Source organism: Haliotis asinina, chromosome 4, assembly GCF_037392515.1.
Source record: "Haliotis asinina isolate JCU_RB_2024 chromosome 4, JCU_Hal_asi_v2, whole genome shotgun sequence".
Taxonomy (NCBI): Eukaryota; Metazoa; Mollusca; class Gastropoda; order Lepetellida; family Haliotidae; genus Haliotis; species Haliotis asinina.
The window spans coordinates 14,582,716-14,601,797 of record NC_090283.1 but is presented as its reverse complement, the minus strand read 5'-3'; the positions used below and the strand labels follow the sequence as shown (position 1 = coordinate 14,601,797).

The 19,082-nt window shown below is 39.6% G+C and overlaps 1 protein-coding gene across 2 annotated transcripts in view; it reads right to left on the bottom strand.

The window, feature by feature from the left end:
- The window catches only part of LOC137282286 (uncharacterized), a 37,310-nt gene extending 21,149 nt beyond the window's left edge, over positions 1-16,161 (bottom strand). For both annotated transcript variants that reach the window (XM_067814021.1, XM_067814022.1), the window contains exons 1-2: positions 16,104-16,161; positions 15,521-15,572 (exon numbers count right to left, since the gene is read on the bottom strand). In XM_067814021.1, coding sequence (XP_067670122.1) covers positions 15,521-15,566 — 46 coding nt within the window. In that variant the 5' untranslated portion in view covers positions 15,567-15,572; positions 16,104-16,161. The remainder of the gene's footprint in view (positions 1-15,520; positions 15,573-16,103) is intronic.
- Positions 16,162-19,082: the final 2,921 nt, after the last annotated feature.

The window sequence follows — 19,082 nt, the reverse complement described above, 5'->3', positions numbered from 1 at the left end:
ATGAGTGCAAACAAGCTAGGAAGGCACGGAAAAAAGCAGAACATTATTTCCGTCGCCATCCTATGGTGCATAATTTAAATAAATTTAAGATTTTAAATGCTAAAGCACGGCGTACTTTTAAACAGAACAAACGCCAATCTTGGCAAAATTATGTATCCAAAATTAATTCTCGGACACCCATGTCCAAGGTATGGAACATGGTCCAGAAAATCAAAGGTAAAGGTACTAAATCTAGTGTCCATCATCTTAAACATGGAGATCAATTGCTTACTGATAAATCAGATATTGCTAATAAACTGGGTGAAACCCTTGCTAAACATTCTTCCTCTTCAAATTATGTACCAGCAATATCTAAAACAACAAGAAAAGAAAACTATTAATTTCAATTCTGATAATGGGGAAGATTATAACGAAACTTTTTCTATTCATGAACTCCATACTGCTCTTGCTCAAGCTCATGACACTGCTACAGGAGCTGATAACATACATTATCAACTCCTGAAACATTTACCAGAATCCTGTCTGGAAACTCTCCTAAATATTTTTGATGGTATTTGGACATCGGGTAACTTTCCTCCTTCATGGCGTGACGCCATAGTAGTACCAATACCTAAACCTGGACGTGATCATACGGATCCATCCAATTATCGTCCGATTTCATTAACTAGTTGTGTTTGCAAGACCATGGAACGCATGATAAATAATCGACTAGTTTGGCACTTGGAAACAAATAACCTTATAACTGATATACAGTGTGGTTTCCGCAAAAACAGAAGTACTGTTGATCACTTAGTGCGTTTAGAATCATTTGTTAAAAATGCACTAATTAATAAACAACATGCTGTGTCTATCTTTTTTTATCTAGAAAAAGCATATGACACAACCTGGAAATATGGTATTTCAAGAGATTTACATGACTTCGGTTTGCGAGGTCGTTTACCTCAATTTTTTAGCCAACTTTTTAAATGATAGACAGTTTCAAGTTCGAGTGGGTTCTACCCTGTTTGATCATTACAATCAGGATCAGGGTTTTCCACAAGGCAGTATTTTGTCTGTTACACTTTTTAGCATAAAGATAAATAGTTTATAAAAAGTTTTATACGATTCAATTGATGGATCGTTATTTGTGGATGATTTTAATATTTCTTGTCGTGGGAAAAACATGCCTACTATTGAACGGCAACTGCAGTTGTGTTTAAACAAAATAAATAAATGGTGTCTTGAAAACGGCTTTAAATTTTCTAAATCCAAAACTAATTGTATACATTTCTGCAGAAAATATAAACCACATAAGGACCCTGAACTATCTCTAGATGACACTCCCATCAAAGTTGTAAAGGAGGCCAAGTTCTTGGGACTAATCTTTGACTCCCACTTAACATTTCTACCTCATATTAAGTCCCTTAAAACTAAATGCCTGAAGGCTCTTGACTTGTTGAAAGTTGTTTCCAACTCAAAGTGGGGAGGGGATCAAGCAACCCTCTTAGATCTATATCGATCACTGGTCCGTTCGAAACTCGATTTTGGCTCCATCGTATATGGTGGAGCCTGCAAAAGCAACCTTAAACTTCTTGATTCTGTCCACCATCAAGGCTTAAGACTTTGTCTTGGGTCTTTCAGAACTTCACCTATTGATAGTCTCTACGTTGAGGCCGATGAACCATCTCTTGCTCAACGTCGTATAAAATTGTCTTTACAATACATTACTAAATTATATTCTAATGAATCTAACCCTGCCTTTAACTGTGTGTTCAATCCCCTTTATGAGGATTTGTATAACAAAAAATCTTCTCTTGTTCCACCTCTTGGGCACAGAATTAAACCATTTATTTCTTCTGCCGGCATTGAGCTGGAAAGTATATCGCCTTTCCGTCTTCTTTCTTCTCCTCCTTGGCAATTGGTTAGGCCACAAGTGGACCTAACATTAACATCATTTAAAAAATCAGAAACAAATGACTTACAATATAAACAAGAATATCATCAATTAAAACATAAATATAGCAATTACAAACCCTTATTTACAGATGGATCCAAGGACGGTGGCGCAGTTGCTTGTGCCACTGTCATTGGATCCAGAACAATATCTTCTAGATTACCAGATAATAGTTCTATTTTTACAGCAGAAGCTAACGCCATATTAGCAACTGGCCAATACGACATCGTCTTCTGTTGGTTACCCAGCCATGTAGGGATCTCTGGTAACACATTGGCTGACCTTGCTGCTAAGGCAGCACTCAACAAATCTGTGACAGCATTGCTTATTCCTTACAGGGATTACAAAGCGAGCATTAGATCTTATATCCGTGATCTGATGCAGAAGAAGTGGGACACCCAAGTGGGTATAAATAAATTACATGACATAAAACCTTACATTGGTTATACCCACTTGGGCTGTCAGTCCAGATTTGAAGAGGTTATTTTACGACGATGTCGTATTGGCCATACTAGATATACTCATTCATATCTTTTAAAAGGTGAGGATCCTCCATTTTGTATCCCTTGTGATGAGAGAGTCACGGTCAAGCATATTCTGCTTGACTGTGTTGAATTCTCCATCACAAGGGATAAATATGTCAATGTCAAAACTGTAAAGGATCTTTTTACAAACATTAATTCTCATTTAATTATAGGTTTTTTAAAAGAAATTGATTTTTTGATTGAATTTTGAATAACATGTTCTGTAAATAGATGTATTTTAATTCTTGGTTGTTTAGATTTGTAACTAGAATTGTTAGTGGCTGTACCCTCAAAGGGGGTTGAAGTATTGTAAAATTATTGTGCTCCTGAGAGGGTACGTAAGTCCACAAACAGTGAAAGTAAATTCTAAATTTCCAGGTTTTTTAATCGTAGAATAAATGTCTTTTTATTGTATGGCTAGATTTCACAAATTGCTGACGGCTGAGGGAATGATGTAAATCCAGCTAGGGTCCATGCAGGTAGCAAAAGTACTGTAAGTCCCCATGGTCCCTAGTATGGTGATCTACCTTCAGTTGTTAGCAAACTATAGCCCATTTTTACATTGTATTGTCCTGTATAGATAAATTGTTTTAGGTATAGTTACTAGTTTTATATTATAATCTGTGATATCCTAGTTGTTTTACTGTCCTTCGCTGACAGATTTTATAATAGACATATATTTCATTTTAGTATTGAATGTTCTCGTCACGATATGGCTGAGATATTGCCGATGTGACGTTAAATATTAACTCACTCACTCACTCACTCAAAAAATTGTTTTCGTTTGAAAACTTAACAGAAGGCGAATATCCGAGTCTGAAAGCGATGATAACCCCGTAAATTGCGAACTCACAGAACATGTACTAGACTCGCTAAAATAAATATTAGACGGCATCAAGAATCTTAAGCATACAAAATTCCCAACAGTAGACAATAAGATACCTGAACTGTTTAGATATTCGGCTGACATCATAACACCATACTTAGATGTATGTTTCAACCTGATGTATGGAAAAGAATGTTCAGTAAAACCCTCAATGCAATTATCAATGGGAGGTTAGTATTCTGTGTGAAAATCCCCTCTGAACCAGCAAATAGGACAAGTCAACAAGACAACAATGATTCAAAAGAGAGACTTCCATTACAAAATCTGAGGCAATGGGTCACAAATATAATATCAACTGACCAAAGTCTTGGTTTACAGTGAGAAACCGTCATACCAAATGTTACACAGTGAATTGTCAGGCACAGAAGTGTCGATCGTGGATTGATCAAACGTTGATGAAGAGTCCGAATGATGTAGGTAGGCCGAATGATGACATAACTCCGATAAAACTCTGAGCGAATACGTCCGTCTGCATATGTGTGTCTGATGACACAACAACCAGCCTTTACATACAAAGTCACTGATTCTTGAATATTCGACCACTTTGGGACCACATCGCCACCAACTCCGAACGTTCTTGCAGACTCCCGGAAGTAAACACTAGGCAAAGGAGGCAACTCTACGGCATTACCTTAATGGCGTGCAGCTGAAGCTAAAAATTCGAAAAGAACTGACATTTGTGATACGAAATGTGATCCATTATAACTATCACTCAAAACTCTAAACATTGTGACCCAGTGATAACTGTAACTAAATAAGTAATCCACATTGCGAAAAACCACTCTCGTAACACTTGAGATTATTATCATCAGAGGCTGCATTCAAAACAACATTAAAAACTCATCTTTTCCAAATCGGTTTCACATAGCTATTCTAGCACTTCTAGGTACACTGCTATTATTTCCAACCGTGTGTGTTTTCTTCAACACCTTTTCTTACAGCGCCGTTAAGCACCATATGGTGGAAACAAGGCGCTATATATTATGTTTTACAGATTAAAGATGAAAATGCAGCACAGAGGTTTCCGGTGATCCTGGCACAGTCAGGCTGGTAGCTCATCATCGGCTCAGGGCCCTCCAGGCCCCGGGCACTGTCAGTGTATCGAGTACATCACACAGATCTCAGCAATGGAATAATAACAATTTAACCATCTTACATCTCTTGTTCTTTTATGGTACACTGAAGAATAAATGTCAAGTTTCTTTATTGACTCAGTATATATCCCCACCGTGTACAATCCACTTTTCTTGCCAATTCTTTAAATAATATTTAGTGTTTCTGAAGGTGAGATTGAACCACAGGAGTTGGGAAGGAATTTCATTAAAATTTCTTGGGTCAACATAATGTTTGTGAAGGAGTTTCTATGTTTTGTCTCACAATGCCAAAAGGGTCTTTAATCTTAATTACAGTTTCAGAATTTGCTCCAAAGTGAAATATATCTTTGAAAGGTATATGACATGGATTTTTATTTTCACAATTTTAAAAGATGATATTACGGTTTATATTTTCAAAGCATCAATAAATCATCATGTATTTATCATTTCCCGTCCTCCTTCGTATTTGTTTTTAAGTACACTCCTCTTTGAATGATGTCTTTGTAGTTCTTCAAGTGAAGTAATACATTCTGCGGAAATGTTGGACAAAGACTTGAAAATATGAACTAGTTTGCAGACTGCCGTGGTTTTGCTTACTGTTATTTTATTGTTTTAATTATATATAATTGTTAAATGTCTTTTTCTCCAAGATGCTAAGAGTTTATTAATTTCTTGCAGTCTCTTTCTGGTGCTTACTGCCGATAGGTTATCAAGATTGGGTGTAAATTTGATACCTAGTACATCAAATTCGCCAGTTACCCATTCATTTTTCAGGTCATTACATATTTTAACAGTAACATTTGATCCAATCCAGATTGTCTTTGATTTATCTGAATATATTTTCAAATTTGACATTTTGTAAAATGCGTTATTTGTGTCAATAGCAAGATATAGACTCTCCTCAGTTCCATCAAGAATTAGTTCAGTATCGTCGGCGTATTGATCCAGTTTATATTCCGTATCATTGATGACAATACCTCTAATGTTTTCATAGTTTCTTTTCATACAAGCAAGAATCTCGGCTACAAAGAGAAAAACGTAAGGCGACAGTGGGGCTCACTGCCTACATCCTCGTTCATTAGCGAAAGACTAGAGAGATAATCATGCTGAATGGCACAAAGGTCAATATATTTATCCATCTGACCATTTCAAGGCCAAATTCTAATTTATGTAAAACTAGGTTGATCATATTTTGTTTAGAAACATTTTCAAATCAGCCAGAATTAACACGCCAGGAATGTTTTGTTTCTTTGTTTCGAACATTACGTCGTCATCTCGTATTTTTGCTAATAGACCTACATTGGTTAAAACTAGTTTGTTTATAATGATAAAGTGCATCTATAGTAGCTTTTAATCTATGTGCAATAAAGGATCAGATAAGAATAATTATAAATAATAATTAATAAACACGTCTCCGATTTTTAATTAATGTTCTGTCTTTATTGGATTTGGAATATAGGTGTTTTGAAGACATTCTTATTAATACTTTTGATTCGTTCCATGTTGAATGTTGAAGAAATCAATAGGATATCCTTCGAACCCTGGATTTTTATTATTCTTCATCTTGTAACCAGCATTGCTAATTGTCTCCATACTGATTTTTTTACACCATTGTCTCGTAGAGTTGAAGAAATCTTTCTCCTCATTCTATTCCTGAGTAGCAGAAAGATTTATATTTCATTAAGTATTGATTTACTGTCTGTAATGTTTTGCTGTCATTAGTTATCAATTTGTTGATTGATTGCTTTGAGAAATGTCTATTTTCAGGATGGCAGAAATATTTTAAAGTCTTCTTTTTCTACGTACCAGAGAGTTCTGTTTCTGGTTTGTATTCCTTTCATTTCCACATTTTTTTATTTCTTCCATCTCATTTTTTATACTTTGATAATTCACTAAGTCCTTCATCTACCTTTTGAAAGTGTTTCCTAATATTGCCCTCAATCTGTTTTATTTTGTTTCAAGTTACTGTGTATTTTTGCATTTGCTTTTTGTATGTAGGATGAGAAAAATATAGACTTTACCCGAATTTTCATTCATAAAGCTTCCAAAAATAAGGAATCAGAAATTGTAAGATGAATATGAAAAATGTTTTTAAACTCATATTTTTTTCTGTTGAATATTCTTGAATAGTATCATTTAGCACAGTTCTTCATAGTTACCACAGTCAGGGATTAACGGTAACAGGCCCCCCTAAGTAATTGAAAGAATTACAGCAAATTTGAAGGAATTGCATCTCAAATGTAAATAAACGCAGCTCACTCGCGAAACAATTGCAGCCATATCGGCAATTTAGCGGTAATAACAGAAGCACATCGGCCATATCGGAAGCAATGTCGGTAATACTTGAAACACGCTCGGCCGTCTTCGGAGATTTTTCGGCTCTCTTCCGTGATTTGTCGGTCGCGAACGGAAACTCACGCAGCAAAACATGGCGTCGTTCGAAGAAGCACCCGTCTCGGTGAGTTTTGTTTTTAGTTCCTACTATTACATTTTTATACTTATCCATCTTTGACCACCTGTGTTGAATGCGTTTAGATATGAGGTGTTGTTGGAGCTATAGCTTATTTCTTTAGGAAAGGACTGTCACTGCAGAAGAGTGTCACAAGTCATGCCCCTGGAGGATCAGATGACGTAAAAATGAAAAAGTTGACTGTCATAAAGATTTAAGGCTATAATTTCAAACCAATTGTATATTATGGAATATGCAAATCGAATATCAAGTAAAGAAACTAGTCCTATAACATATTGCTTTTGGAGTCTTAAATATAAACTAATAAACTAAACAGAAAGACTGTTTATATCATTCCTCCTTCGTATCTTTGACTATTGTGACTTCATTTGGGACAGTTGATCCAAAGAACACAAGGATTAGTACTAGGAAGATTACACCTTGATGCTCATCGTACCATAAGTGAGACCATCATGGTACACCATCTCTCTTTCACAGGAGAAAGAATCATAAATTGTGTATTTTCTATATAATCGTGCATGGCTTGACACCAGATTACTAGTATAACACTATAAAACTCTCTTCTTCCATGTCTAAATCTAAATTATATCTTACTAATTACACTCTCATTTCCAGAACTATAAACACTTTACCTTTTCCGCGCGCATTTCCATTATCATGTCCAAACTGAGACTGGGATGTAGCGTTTTAAACTTACACTAATTCGAAAGGTATATAAAAGAAAACAGTTCGTACCAATGTGGCTTTTTAAGAGAAGATACCTCACGCTTCATTTTTACCCCCTCTATTTGTCAAATCAGACATAATGTAACCAATACTTCTACCGCAACAGAATCTCTGTTGAAGAAATACTCTGTGGCAAAGATAACGTATCCAATACTCATGCAGAATTAGTCTTAAATCCATTTATCATTTCATAATGTGTTAAATAACACATAAAATACCATAAGTACTAACTCGTTTTCTTGCTTTTGAAAATTGTCTCATTGAATTATACAACCTTTATACAATCTCTTAATCGTGTTTAATTCGTATAAGTTGTTTTCTCTTGGGAAAGGCATCAATATAACCCGTGTTCGGCCTGTTTGCTTTCTAATGTCTTTTCTTTATTTTGAATAAATACTGTTAAACCGCATATTTATTGTTTCGAAAATGTCTATTGGTCATATGATTGTATTAGCATGACTGTAATCCAAACGAATTTAAAACCATAGATTGGTACGGCACTTGTTGCGAGGGTAAACAAACTGAAATGGTGGACGGTGGCGCAGACGATTTTTCTCGAGTTCCAAACATTAGAGCAAAGCATTCAGTCTGGAAACATGTTCAGTTGATCTCTTCTACAATCACACCTAACTGGCAAGAGGCATTGTTTTAAAAAAAAAGACGAAACAGTAATTTCATGACCTTAAGCCATGTGTTCCACTGTTACAATGTATTGAAATACATATTGTAGTATGCCAACGTATATCACAAAACATCGGAATACGAAAATTATGGTAACACCCAAACCTGCTAATGACCATTTAAAGATAATCGGTAAATAACCCCAACATTTCTACATTTGGAGTAATTTTCCCCCTTATGTATGGAACAATGATTCCGTGTATCAACGTTGTTGTTCCATTATTCTTTAGTTAGTGGTAATATGACGCCACCTTTACACAGATGGTAAGAGATAAGAGGTAAGTCTTAGTATTAACCACGCCACCATTCAAATACAACACTGACATAGTCAGAAAGCAAACAAACACACATATTTTTATCTGGTTGTGTCCAAATCGTTTACCAGAGGCATCATTCCATAACAACTACAAGACCCAGACTTTCTTAACCTATAAATATCTGTATATATTGAAACCCATGTGCATTAATCATATACATTTCTGTTTTATTAACTAGAAGTTTCACCCCAAAAACATTTACATCCCCATATATGTACCTTTCTAGGAAAATTCTATTGCTCCAGCCCAACAAACCTAAAATACAGTCAATTCGACCTAATTTCGTATCAAATTCTTTAATCTAATTATGTGAAATATTGTATCCCGGACTCTTTAATTGGGCAATCTGTCTCAAACACAGACGGCCATCAGTGGGCCCACAATACTGTATTCGGCGTCAAATATACAATTGCATGACAATGCAACACCGGCCAGATTGATCTAGAAGGGGATTTTCAGTCCACTTGCCTTGCCGTAGTATGACTGGGTCTATTCCCGTGGAACAACAGAATTCTAATTGTATATTCTCACTTTCAGGCATCCTTGTATCGTATGTACAGTACATGCATGGGCAGTCTGCAGTATCCAGCACCGCATCCACAAAATACAGTTTCCATGGTCAACCTGTCATATGCTGCTGACCCACACTTGGGTGTTGCTGATGGCCATCATAATAATGGTCAACGAGAAGTGTAAAGATTTAGATATACTACTTTAACTCAACTCAGGAACGTACAATATTATCTATGTTCCCTTTAAATTCTGAGATTGACTTACTATACCTACTGAAATTAATTCAGTGTACAATGTATTATTTTGTTATTTATAGACACAAGAATAAAAAGTCTTCTACATTTTTTTCTTTATGATCATACTTTCATTTCTTGATAAGCAGCCGCCATTCTTGAAGAAAACAGGAAAAAAGATGCCAAATCTATTCTGATGAAATCCTACGGCCTACAAAGTTCGCACTACCATGGCCTGCACAACTATCACAGTTTGTAATATGTCATCACTCATCGTGCTTTTGGATGAGCTATTTCTGTAAAATGGATGGTTTTACAAATGGGTTTATCTCACATACTCCACATATTAGATTCTAAAACCGAATCAACTTACCCGCTTTTCCACATTTCACAAAAGGAAAGAAAGCAATATCGCCATATCGGTATGTCGCGGTATCGCTATATCGCTGTATCTTGTCTCTATATCGCAATGTCGCCCAGTTTTATCGCCATTTCGTGTCATGTCATTGCTATATCGCGTCGTGTCTAGTATCGCAATGTCGTGTCGAGTTGTTGCACTTTCGTGTCTTGTTATCGCTACATCGTGTCTTGTTATCGCCATATCGTGTTGTGATATCGTTATTTCGTTTTTGGCTGTATCCCTATATCTTTATATCGTGTCGTCATATCGCAATGTCATGTACTATCGCTTTGTCGCAATGTCGCCCAGATTTTATAAGGCGATAAAGCGATGACCCGAATCAGCCACCATAGTTTGCTTTTTCGGTGGAGCAGGATCTACTGCACGTCGTTGGTGAGTAAGAGCAATAGAGACGTAATTAGACAGACTGTTGCTGAGTGTCTCGCCTCCGTGCACATATATGGCCGACTTGCATTTTGCCTTTTAAACGTGAGCTCAGAAATAGCATACCCGTGAAGGTCCCGGGATAGAATAGGCCTTCAGCAACCCATGCTTGCCATAAAAGGCGACTATGCTTCTCCTATGAGGCGACTAACGGGATCGGGTGGTCAGCTTCTTATATTTGAACATTTTCCGGATTCCACCAAAAATGTTGTTCACTGTATGCAACATTTGTTGTGTGTAGCGGTGGGGTGAAACCACAGAAACGGAACAGCCAGTCGTGGCGGGAGACATCTCGAAATCTATTCCGGGAGACCTGTCGGTTCCTCGTCTGTCATAGTGTCATAGTCACGACTTAAAGGGATGATAGGTGGTGTCATCGTTGCCTGTTGTAAGCCATCCCGAGACCAATAACTTGTTCAATGACGTTAGCTACCCTTGTTGACACAGTTTTACCAAATGTCAGTCGTGATTTTGTTAAGGGATTCCTTAACAAGGCCTCTATGTCACGTGATTTAAAAGTTATGCTTGATCTGGCAACATTTCCTTTGACAAGACGGCATATCATTTCAATGGGGTTAAGGTCACATTGATAGGGATATCGTGACCCTTACATTTTATGTAACTGTCAACTTTGTAGAAAGGTTCACCTTTGTGGGTTCGTTGCCTTTGAGGGCCGTGCGATCTGAAATTTATCGAGTCATGACATCCTATCACCTTTTCGACTCTTCGATGTCGGGGTTTTACTGTTGGGGTTCTGCACGCCGTGGAATGGAGCATTGTCCAGTACGATGAAAGTCTTCTCTGGTACAGCTGGTTTGTAACCCAATTGAGGAAAGCCGCAAACGTTCACTATTCAATCCTAAGCCAACAGTACTGGTGACATCAGTATTTTGTGTATAACGGATAACTGCTGCAACCTTCCTCCTCGTGCTGGAAATCAAACGCCGAATGCACATCATTGGAATCCTCTGCCATTCGTCATGAGCCAGGGCTAATTCCTTGAAGCCCCAGATGTTCCCATAAACGCTCAATTGGGTTGACGTCAGGGCTTCTCGCAGGCCACGGAAATCTGTCAACTGCGTTGTTCTGCAAGCATGCGATAACAGCTCTGGAACTTAGCATTATCGTCCATAAATACTGGCCGACTTGCGAGGGGATGGTTATCAAAATGCGAGATTCCAGCAGATTCCAGTACTTCAAGTTGGTATATCTGTCCATTGAGTGTCCCTTAAATGGTTATAAGATTCATCTTACAGTCATAGGAGATACACCTCCGCACCATTACAGAATGACCGCCAAAGGCTTCAGCTGCATGTGTCATCCACTGTTGATACGCGTCATTACTTTTTCTTCAAACTCGCCAACGACCATCAGTAACACGAAGAAGAAAACGGCTTTCATCAAATCAATGGATCCTGTGCTGTGTCCTCAGATTGTGATTTTGCCGTTGAATACACCGCGCCAAACGTTGAGCTTTGTGTCTATCATCGAGTAAGGGACGTATGAATGGACAACATGTTCGGAGTCCAACGGACCTGAGCCTCCTTCGGATGGAACACCCACTGTCCATTGTTCTCTGAGATCATTGGCATTGGTCATGGGTCTGTGTCTCCCTAGGCTAACTAGGGCACGGACATCACGAGGGTGGTCTTCCTCGGCCTTCCTGATAGTGGACGATCATTGACGTAACCAGTGTTTACTTGCAAGGCGACTAATGACAGTGTGGCTGATATTCAATCTGGACCCAATGGTGCGACAGGACAAACCAGCTTCATGCATACCACTAACCTGCCGTCTGGCATTTTCAGAAAGCCTACGCCTCGGCGTGTCCAAAAACGTTCAATTTCAGCACTGTTCACTTATTGATGCGTCGATAAGAAAGCAATGAGAATACTTCGTTTGACCTTTTCATACCCCTCAGTCGCGTGTACCATGACAGAACTTTAACATGAAAAGCATGCATTTGAGTAAGCACGTGAATTTCATGCTAACTGCATGTTTATTTAGATATAACTGGTTGACTGTTTTGATCCCTTTTTGTTACAATCGACAGTTATTTTTGGTGGTGCTTAATTAATGCTCATGTGCATATTTATGTAAAGGGATACAATTTGAAATCCATCATTTCGTTTCTAACTCAAACGGACTGTAAATTTATCAATCCTGTGTAGATTGGTGACTTATATCCAACAAGCATGGACGTGGCACACGCAATACGTTGTTGCACGTGCATTCCGGGAAAGAGAAACAGCCCAAGTGAATCCCACACAATACTGTCACTCTGGAAAGCTCAACCAGTTCGCTTGCGATCTTCCAAATACTTACACGCATAGCATGCCAAGGCTAACGTCTGCACAACGTCATGATGCCACTAGGATGTTCCTTGGGGGAACATCTCAACAAGTGGCTGCACATTTCCACTGTTACCGGAAGACCTTTTCTAAACTAGTGAGACGCTACCAGAACACACGTTCTGGATGGCCATGTGTAACAACACCAAGACTGGACAGATGCATCTTCGCCACAGGTTTAACATTCTAGTGATGGCTGCCCGGACCATCCCAGGAGTTCGCGTATTCACCCCAACACAGCTCGACAACGCTTGCGCACCACGGGATCAGACCCCGACGTCCCGCCATACGACCTATCCTGACACGTCATCAACAAGCTCGCCGAATGTGGTGCCAAAATCATTACCGCAGACCCTTGTTTTGGTGGAGAAATGTTGTTTTGTCAGATGCGTCCAGGTTTAACATTTCCCATATAGTGATGGACGTCAACGTGCCTACAGACGGGTGGGAGAACGTTATGCACATGTCTGTGTCTTTGGAGAGGAATCGCTTTGGTGGTGGTGGTGATTCCGTTATGATTTGGGGTGGAACAACACGCCAAGGAATTCATTTGGTGATTGTTCAGGGCAGCTAAACAGGTGTGGGTTACAGGGATCAGATTCTTCGATCTGCGGCAATTCCATTTCTGCAACGTCATGGCCCTAGGTTAACATTACAACAGGACAATGGTCGCCCTCACACTGGAAGGGTTGCTATGGACTTTTGCAACACCAGAGCGTTGACTTACTGCCTTGGACTGCAAATTCACCGGGTCTCTCCCCGATAGAGCATGTTTGGGACGAGATGGATCGATGTCTACGCCGTCATTCTCATTCGCCATGAAGTCCATGACCTTGCAACAGAACTTGAGAGAATCTGGCATGGCATCCCACAAGCCTTCCTTGCACGTTTGATAGGATCTATGCGTCGTCAATGCACTGCTGTTCTCAATGCCGTTATTGAGCTGGTATCATGGTCGTTTGACCCCTGTCACGCTAGAGGACTCGTGACGTCATTGTGATTGACTTTTCAGTTGAAATTCTCCCGACTTGTTATGGTCTCATGATCCCTCCATTAAAGTTTATATTACCTTTGACATTGTTATCGTACGTATTACCTGGGATAATATTTTGACAATACACGGTTTCTTTATGTGGTTAGTATATGTCTCTCCAACCTCGCATGAACGCGTATGTAAATTTAATTCTGCATACGTGCAAAAACTCGGCAATATGTCAGACAGTCCATAGAGTGGTAGACCACGTATGCCAACGCCCGAGGATGTTTGCCATTTTGTATCTACGACGTCAGCAGCATCGGCGGTACTAGGACGTCGTATCAGTCGACATGCGGTGTACGTAAGTGAGCATGGTACTGGAATACGTAAATCCTACCGCGGAGTACACCTGACTGTCCTTAACCGACGTCGTCGATTGACACTGGCCAGACGAGTTCGACGTTGGCAGATGCGTGTTTGGCGACGTGTAATGTTCAACGACAGGTGTACGTCTTGCCTGCGCACTAATAACAACCGGGTTCGTGTTTAGAGACGTTTAGTCGGCAGTGTGATGGTGTGGGGATAGAAATCTGCGGCGATCTAAAAAATGAGACTTCTGATAATTAATGGCAACTTGAAGAAACAGGGATGAATTTGTGCGACCAGTTGTGTTGCTATTTATCTAGGAACAACCACACGGCACGTCGACCAAAATAATAACGCTATGGCCTCGTATAGCAAGACTTACGTTAAAATCTTGTCGTGGCCTGCAGGCACACACGACATTAATCCGATAGAACACTGATAGGAATATCTGGATTCGCAAATGAGAAGACGGTAGCCACCATCGTTCAACAACTGAAATGCATGACATGGGATCACGCCTCACGTCATTCGCCGTTTTACGTCATCTATCCGTCGACGTGTTTTGGCGTGTATTTATGCCAGTGGTGGTTATTTGATGACATTTTCTAGAAAAACCGCCGTATCACCACGTCTGTTCCAGTGTCAGTCAAACGGTACGGTCGAATTTGCATGAAATAAATTTGTGTACATTTGCTACAGAGTTGAAGACGCCATTTGTTTCATTTCCAAGATTGGTCAAGCATAATCTATTTTTTTCCTTTTGAGCACGAGTTTGTATGCGGAATATATACGAAAAGTGATCCGTGAAGGTCCCGGGGTAGAATAGGCTTTCAGCAAACCATGCTTGCCAAAAAAGGCGACTGTGCTTGTCTTAAGAGGCGACTAGCGGGTTCGGGTGGTCAGGCTCGCTGACTTGGTTGACACATGTCATCGGTTCCCAGTTGCGTAGATCGATGTTCAGGCTGTTGATCACTGGATTGCCTGGTGCAGACTAGATTATTTACCGGCAACCGCCACATAACTGGAGTATTGCTGAGTGTGGCATAAAACTAAACGCATTCACTGTAAGAGAAGTATTTGATTTCTGAAATCGTAGAGTGATAACCCAGGTGGAACTGACGTGAGTTATGGTGATGATGTTTCATGATATAAAGATGATGTCCATGGACAATGTCTCTTAATTATTAAACATATCCTTCTTGCATTTGGAGGAAAGGTAACAGCAAAGTTCGTTTACTACTAATATTAAATACTTACTAGTACTTTCTCAAAATAATAATAATAATAATTTTTGCCCCTTGAATTCAATGCGATGCTCTCTGTCTTTACATCATTACCCTGACGGAACTGTACTTTCTAGGCTGCTCCTAAGCGATACGCGCCACCGTTTAGGTCCGTACTTCGGCTTCTCATGTACCCATTTTTACAGCGGGGTGGACTAAGTGCGATGTGCCTTGACCAGGGACACAACAGGGTATGATGCACCCAGACCACAAATGTTCGGTGTCTCACCGGGATTTGAACCCGGGCCTTTTGGCATGAGAGACCAGCATGCTAACCACTACACCATTGTGCTCCAGCATAGGTATGTAAACAGTATGCTTACCGATGCATATGAATAGGACAGATAACCAACAAATCAGTAACTGCATCTCGACCTGAAAGTTGAAAAAAGTCGATATTGTTTCATTGCGAAAATATATAACAATTATGACCTTGAACTGAAATGCTAGATCCGCATGTGCTTTTATGTATATTTCTAATGATAAATACTGAAAGTTTCAATAATTATGTTTTTTCATGGAAACTTATAGTAGGACAGGTTAGAAACATTTCACAGGCATTGAAATGGAATGATGTATAAAGCGTCCCCTCGTCGTACTGAAGATTTCCCACATGAGGACAATGTGACCCCTTTGTGATGTCTCCCGCTCTGATATACCTGAAAAATTGCTGAAAGGGCGTAAAATTCTAGTCAGTCATTATCTATTTATGTGTAAATTCACAGACGCGGAGTGTCTGTGCACGCACCACTCACGCGTATGTGTGTGGTTTGTGTTTGTGTATGTGAGCACATGCATGTGCCTGTATCAACGTTTTCAATGTGATAAAGCACTAAATGTGGTAATTTTTCTGAGTAACAAACGGTATAGATAACTATTCCCATACGAAACTAACACAAAACTCACCCTCTCATCCACACCGCACTTTCTTGCTGCCCGCTTCTAACGCATACTGTAGTAATCTTCTTCAAAATGATCTACACAATGCACGCTAATAAGGCCATCAATTACATTTTGCCACCACCGTATTCATGAAGCAGAAGGCCAGCATGCCGTAACCAAGTGCTTTATTGAATATTGAATTGTTTGGGGGATGCATTCCTGTTCTTTGTTGCTTAGAGATATTTGAGATAGTGGGACTTTATTGCAAAACAATTCACCCATTCTGATGATTTCGCAAAAGAACAATAATATCATTCTAACCTGGAGTCTCAAAGTGAGTTATCAGTGTAACACTGGATGATTGATACGTAATGTCATCATAAATTTGTTGATATGAACTGATACTACACAACCGACAATTTCAACAGCATGTTATTGGTGTACGAAATCCGATATGGTTGCATTGCGTTGATCGACCCGAAGTTATACCGTTACCTTTGTACGGATTGAGAAAAAATATGAAGTTATTGAGAGAATTTCAGTACCCTGTCAGCGATATTTTACAGTATTCAGAGACGCATTTCCTTCATATCCTTTGTGGTAATTTGTGAATAAATTATGAACTGTTCCAACTCATTTCCTAAATATGCACATTACATTATTTTTTTTTCTATTTTATTATTTGTTCCGCTGATATAATACTACGGGTCGCCCACGCGCCTGGCAATTGCTTTAGGTAGAAATTGTTTGCTTGTAATACACCATGGGAGTAATTAGGCGCTGCAAAAGATAACATATTCTTCCTCTTTACAACAAATGCTGATGAATACCGGATGTCACTAACATGTATGAGGCACATAGAATCAAATATTGATGACTGCTTGTCACTTGAGAATTCACAGTGTATTTCGCATAATAGAAGCTCATTTATAGCAGTTCATTTATATTTAATCAGCTGTGTGTGATACTCCTTAGCAGCTGACCAAGAACCTAGAAATAATGAAACAAATCTTCTGAATTGCTTAATACGGACCTGTTTGTCTGATAATATTTCATCTGAGCAGGTTAAGCTGTCCATCATTAAAGTTATAGGCACAGAGTATCAAAAACATGGGATTCACGAAAACCATCTGCGCTTGTGTTGCGTGCAGTAAATAAGCTTCATGCATAGGTGTTGTTTCATTTGAATTTAATATATAAAGAGAATACAAAGCACAAGAAAACACACTTGCAAGTTGTATAGCTTTATACCTCGCATTAGCTTTTAAGCTTTAAGCACCAGTTTCATGGAAACACGATCGAGTTGTATTCCGTGGGGAAAACAAACTCATGGAAAGGTGCTGTTTGATATCAGCTTTTCATGACTATGATAAGCACGAGATTCACATAAAAACACGATCAGGTTGTACTGAGTGGAGTAAACAAACTTCAAAGAAAGTCGTCATTTCATATCAGTTTTAACATGCATGAAAAGTAAGAGATTTCAAGACAACACGCGCATGTTGTTTTGTGTGAAGAAAACAGCCCCAGGAGACAGGTGTTTGTTCATATCAACTTTGTAAAATAACCGGTAGGCCGTTCTGCTGTTACTTTTGCAGTGACTGCCCTCTCCTATTCCTTTGGAAGAGTTGATTAGACAAAACAAGACATGCAGAGTCTTGACCGCCTGACCAGAAGGGTCATGTCTGATATCAGAGCACACCACCCTCGTTCCTCTCTTAATCGTTCATATATGCCAATCAATTTATGAGGACGGGGTTTGATTGATGCGGAGGATCTTCATGAAAGACTTTTATTGTGTCCTTTTGCACATATTTATTCATCGGATGATCCTCTGGTGATGCATGTCAAGACTCACGATGAAAGCAAGGAATTCCACAGCTGTTTCAAGCATGCCAAGGTTGTTGGACACAATCTGAAATTTGAGGCTGAATTTTTAGATGGCGATGTACTGCTGAAGTAGACCAGTAAGTGATGGGAGTAAACCAGGTGAAGTCCTTTACCAAGTCTGCCCAGAGTCGGTCCTTTGTGGAGAAGCTGTCTGAGATGCCATTGCATTTTCTGTACATGCAGCGCGTGGAACAGAACAGCCATCCAGCCGACTCCTTTGCCTGGATGAAGTCGACTGATCTCAAATGTGAAACTGAGGGCTTCCCTTTTTGCTGCTCAAGAACAGTCACTTCCCACTCGCAATCGTCAGGATGTGATTCTTGATCAAACTGTAAACATGAAATGGCGATTATGCAATGAATTTTCAACACCTTGTCAGTGGAAACCCTTCTTTGGCACAAACAGCATATCTTGAAAGATATGGTGGCATGGCTCGCTGCTTCTACTACCGTCTCCTCTATGCATGCCACTTTCACCCTGAGGTCCATCCATAGTACGACCCTAAACATGTCCAGTACGTCACGGAAAATAAGTTTTAAACTTTTAAACTATAGAATAGGCCCCTACACAGCCTCAGAAACATTCCTGCCAACAAACCTGATCTTGTCATCTTTCATAAAGCATAAATTTTCTGTGCATTTTGACAGCAATGTGACTTGCACGATTCAGGGAAAGCATGATAAATATGCGGACCTCGCCTTGGCAATGTCTCGCTTTCACCCCATTCTTCTCGGTGCCCTTGGTTTGGTACCTCCTGCACCCTTGGCGCAGATCAGGAGAGTGTCCGAGTTCTCCTCCGGGAGCACTGCCCTTCTGAATCTCTGGGTAATGCAGACGGCTGCAGTGTTGGGGAGCTTACATATTCTCCGGAAAGTTCGGTGGGTTCGACTAGGCAGTGTTTCCTGATTAATGATAATATGCAGCAGAGAGTGTTCGGGTGATCCAAGGCACAGTCTGGCTGGTAAGGCTAGTAAGGCTCATCATCAGCTCGGGACCTCGCCCCCTCTACACAAAGCCCAGACAGCGAATGGGTTTTCTCCTAGGAAACGCTTCCTAGTCGAACCCATCAAGAACTTTACTGATATTATGTAGTCTATATTTGCATGTTTTTCA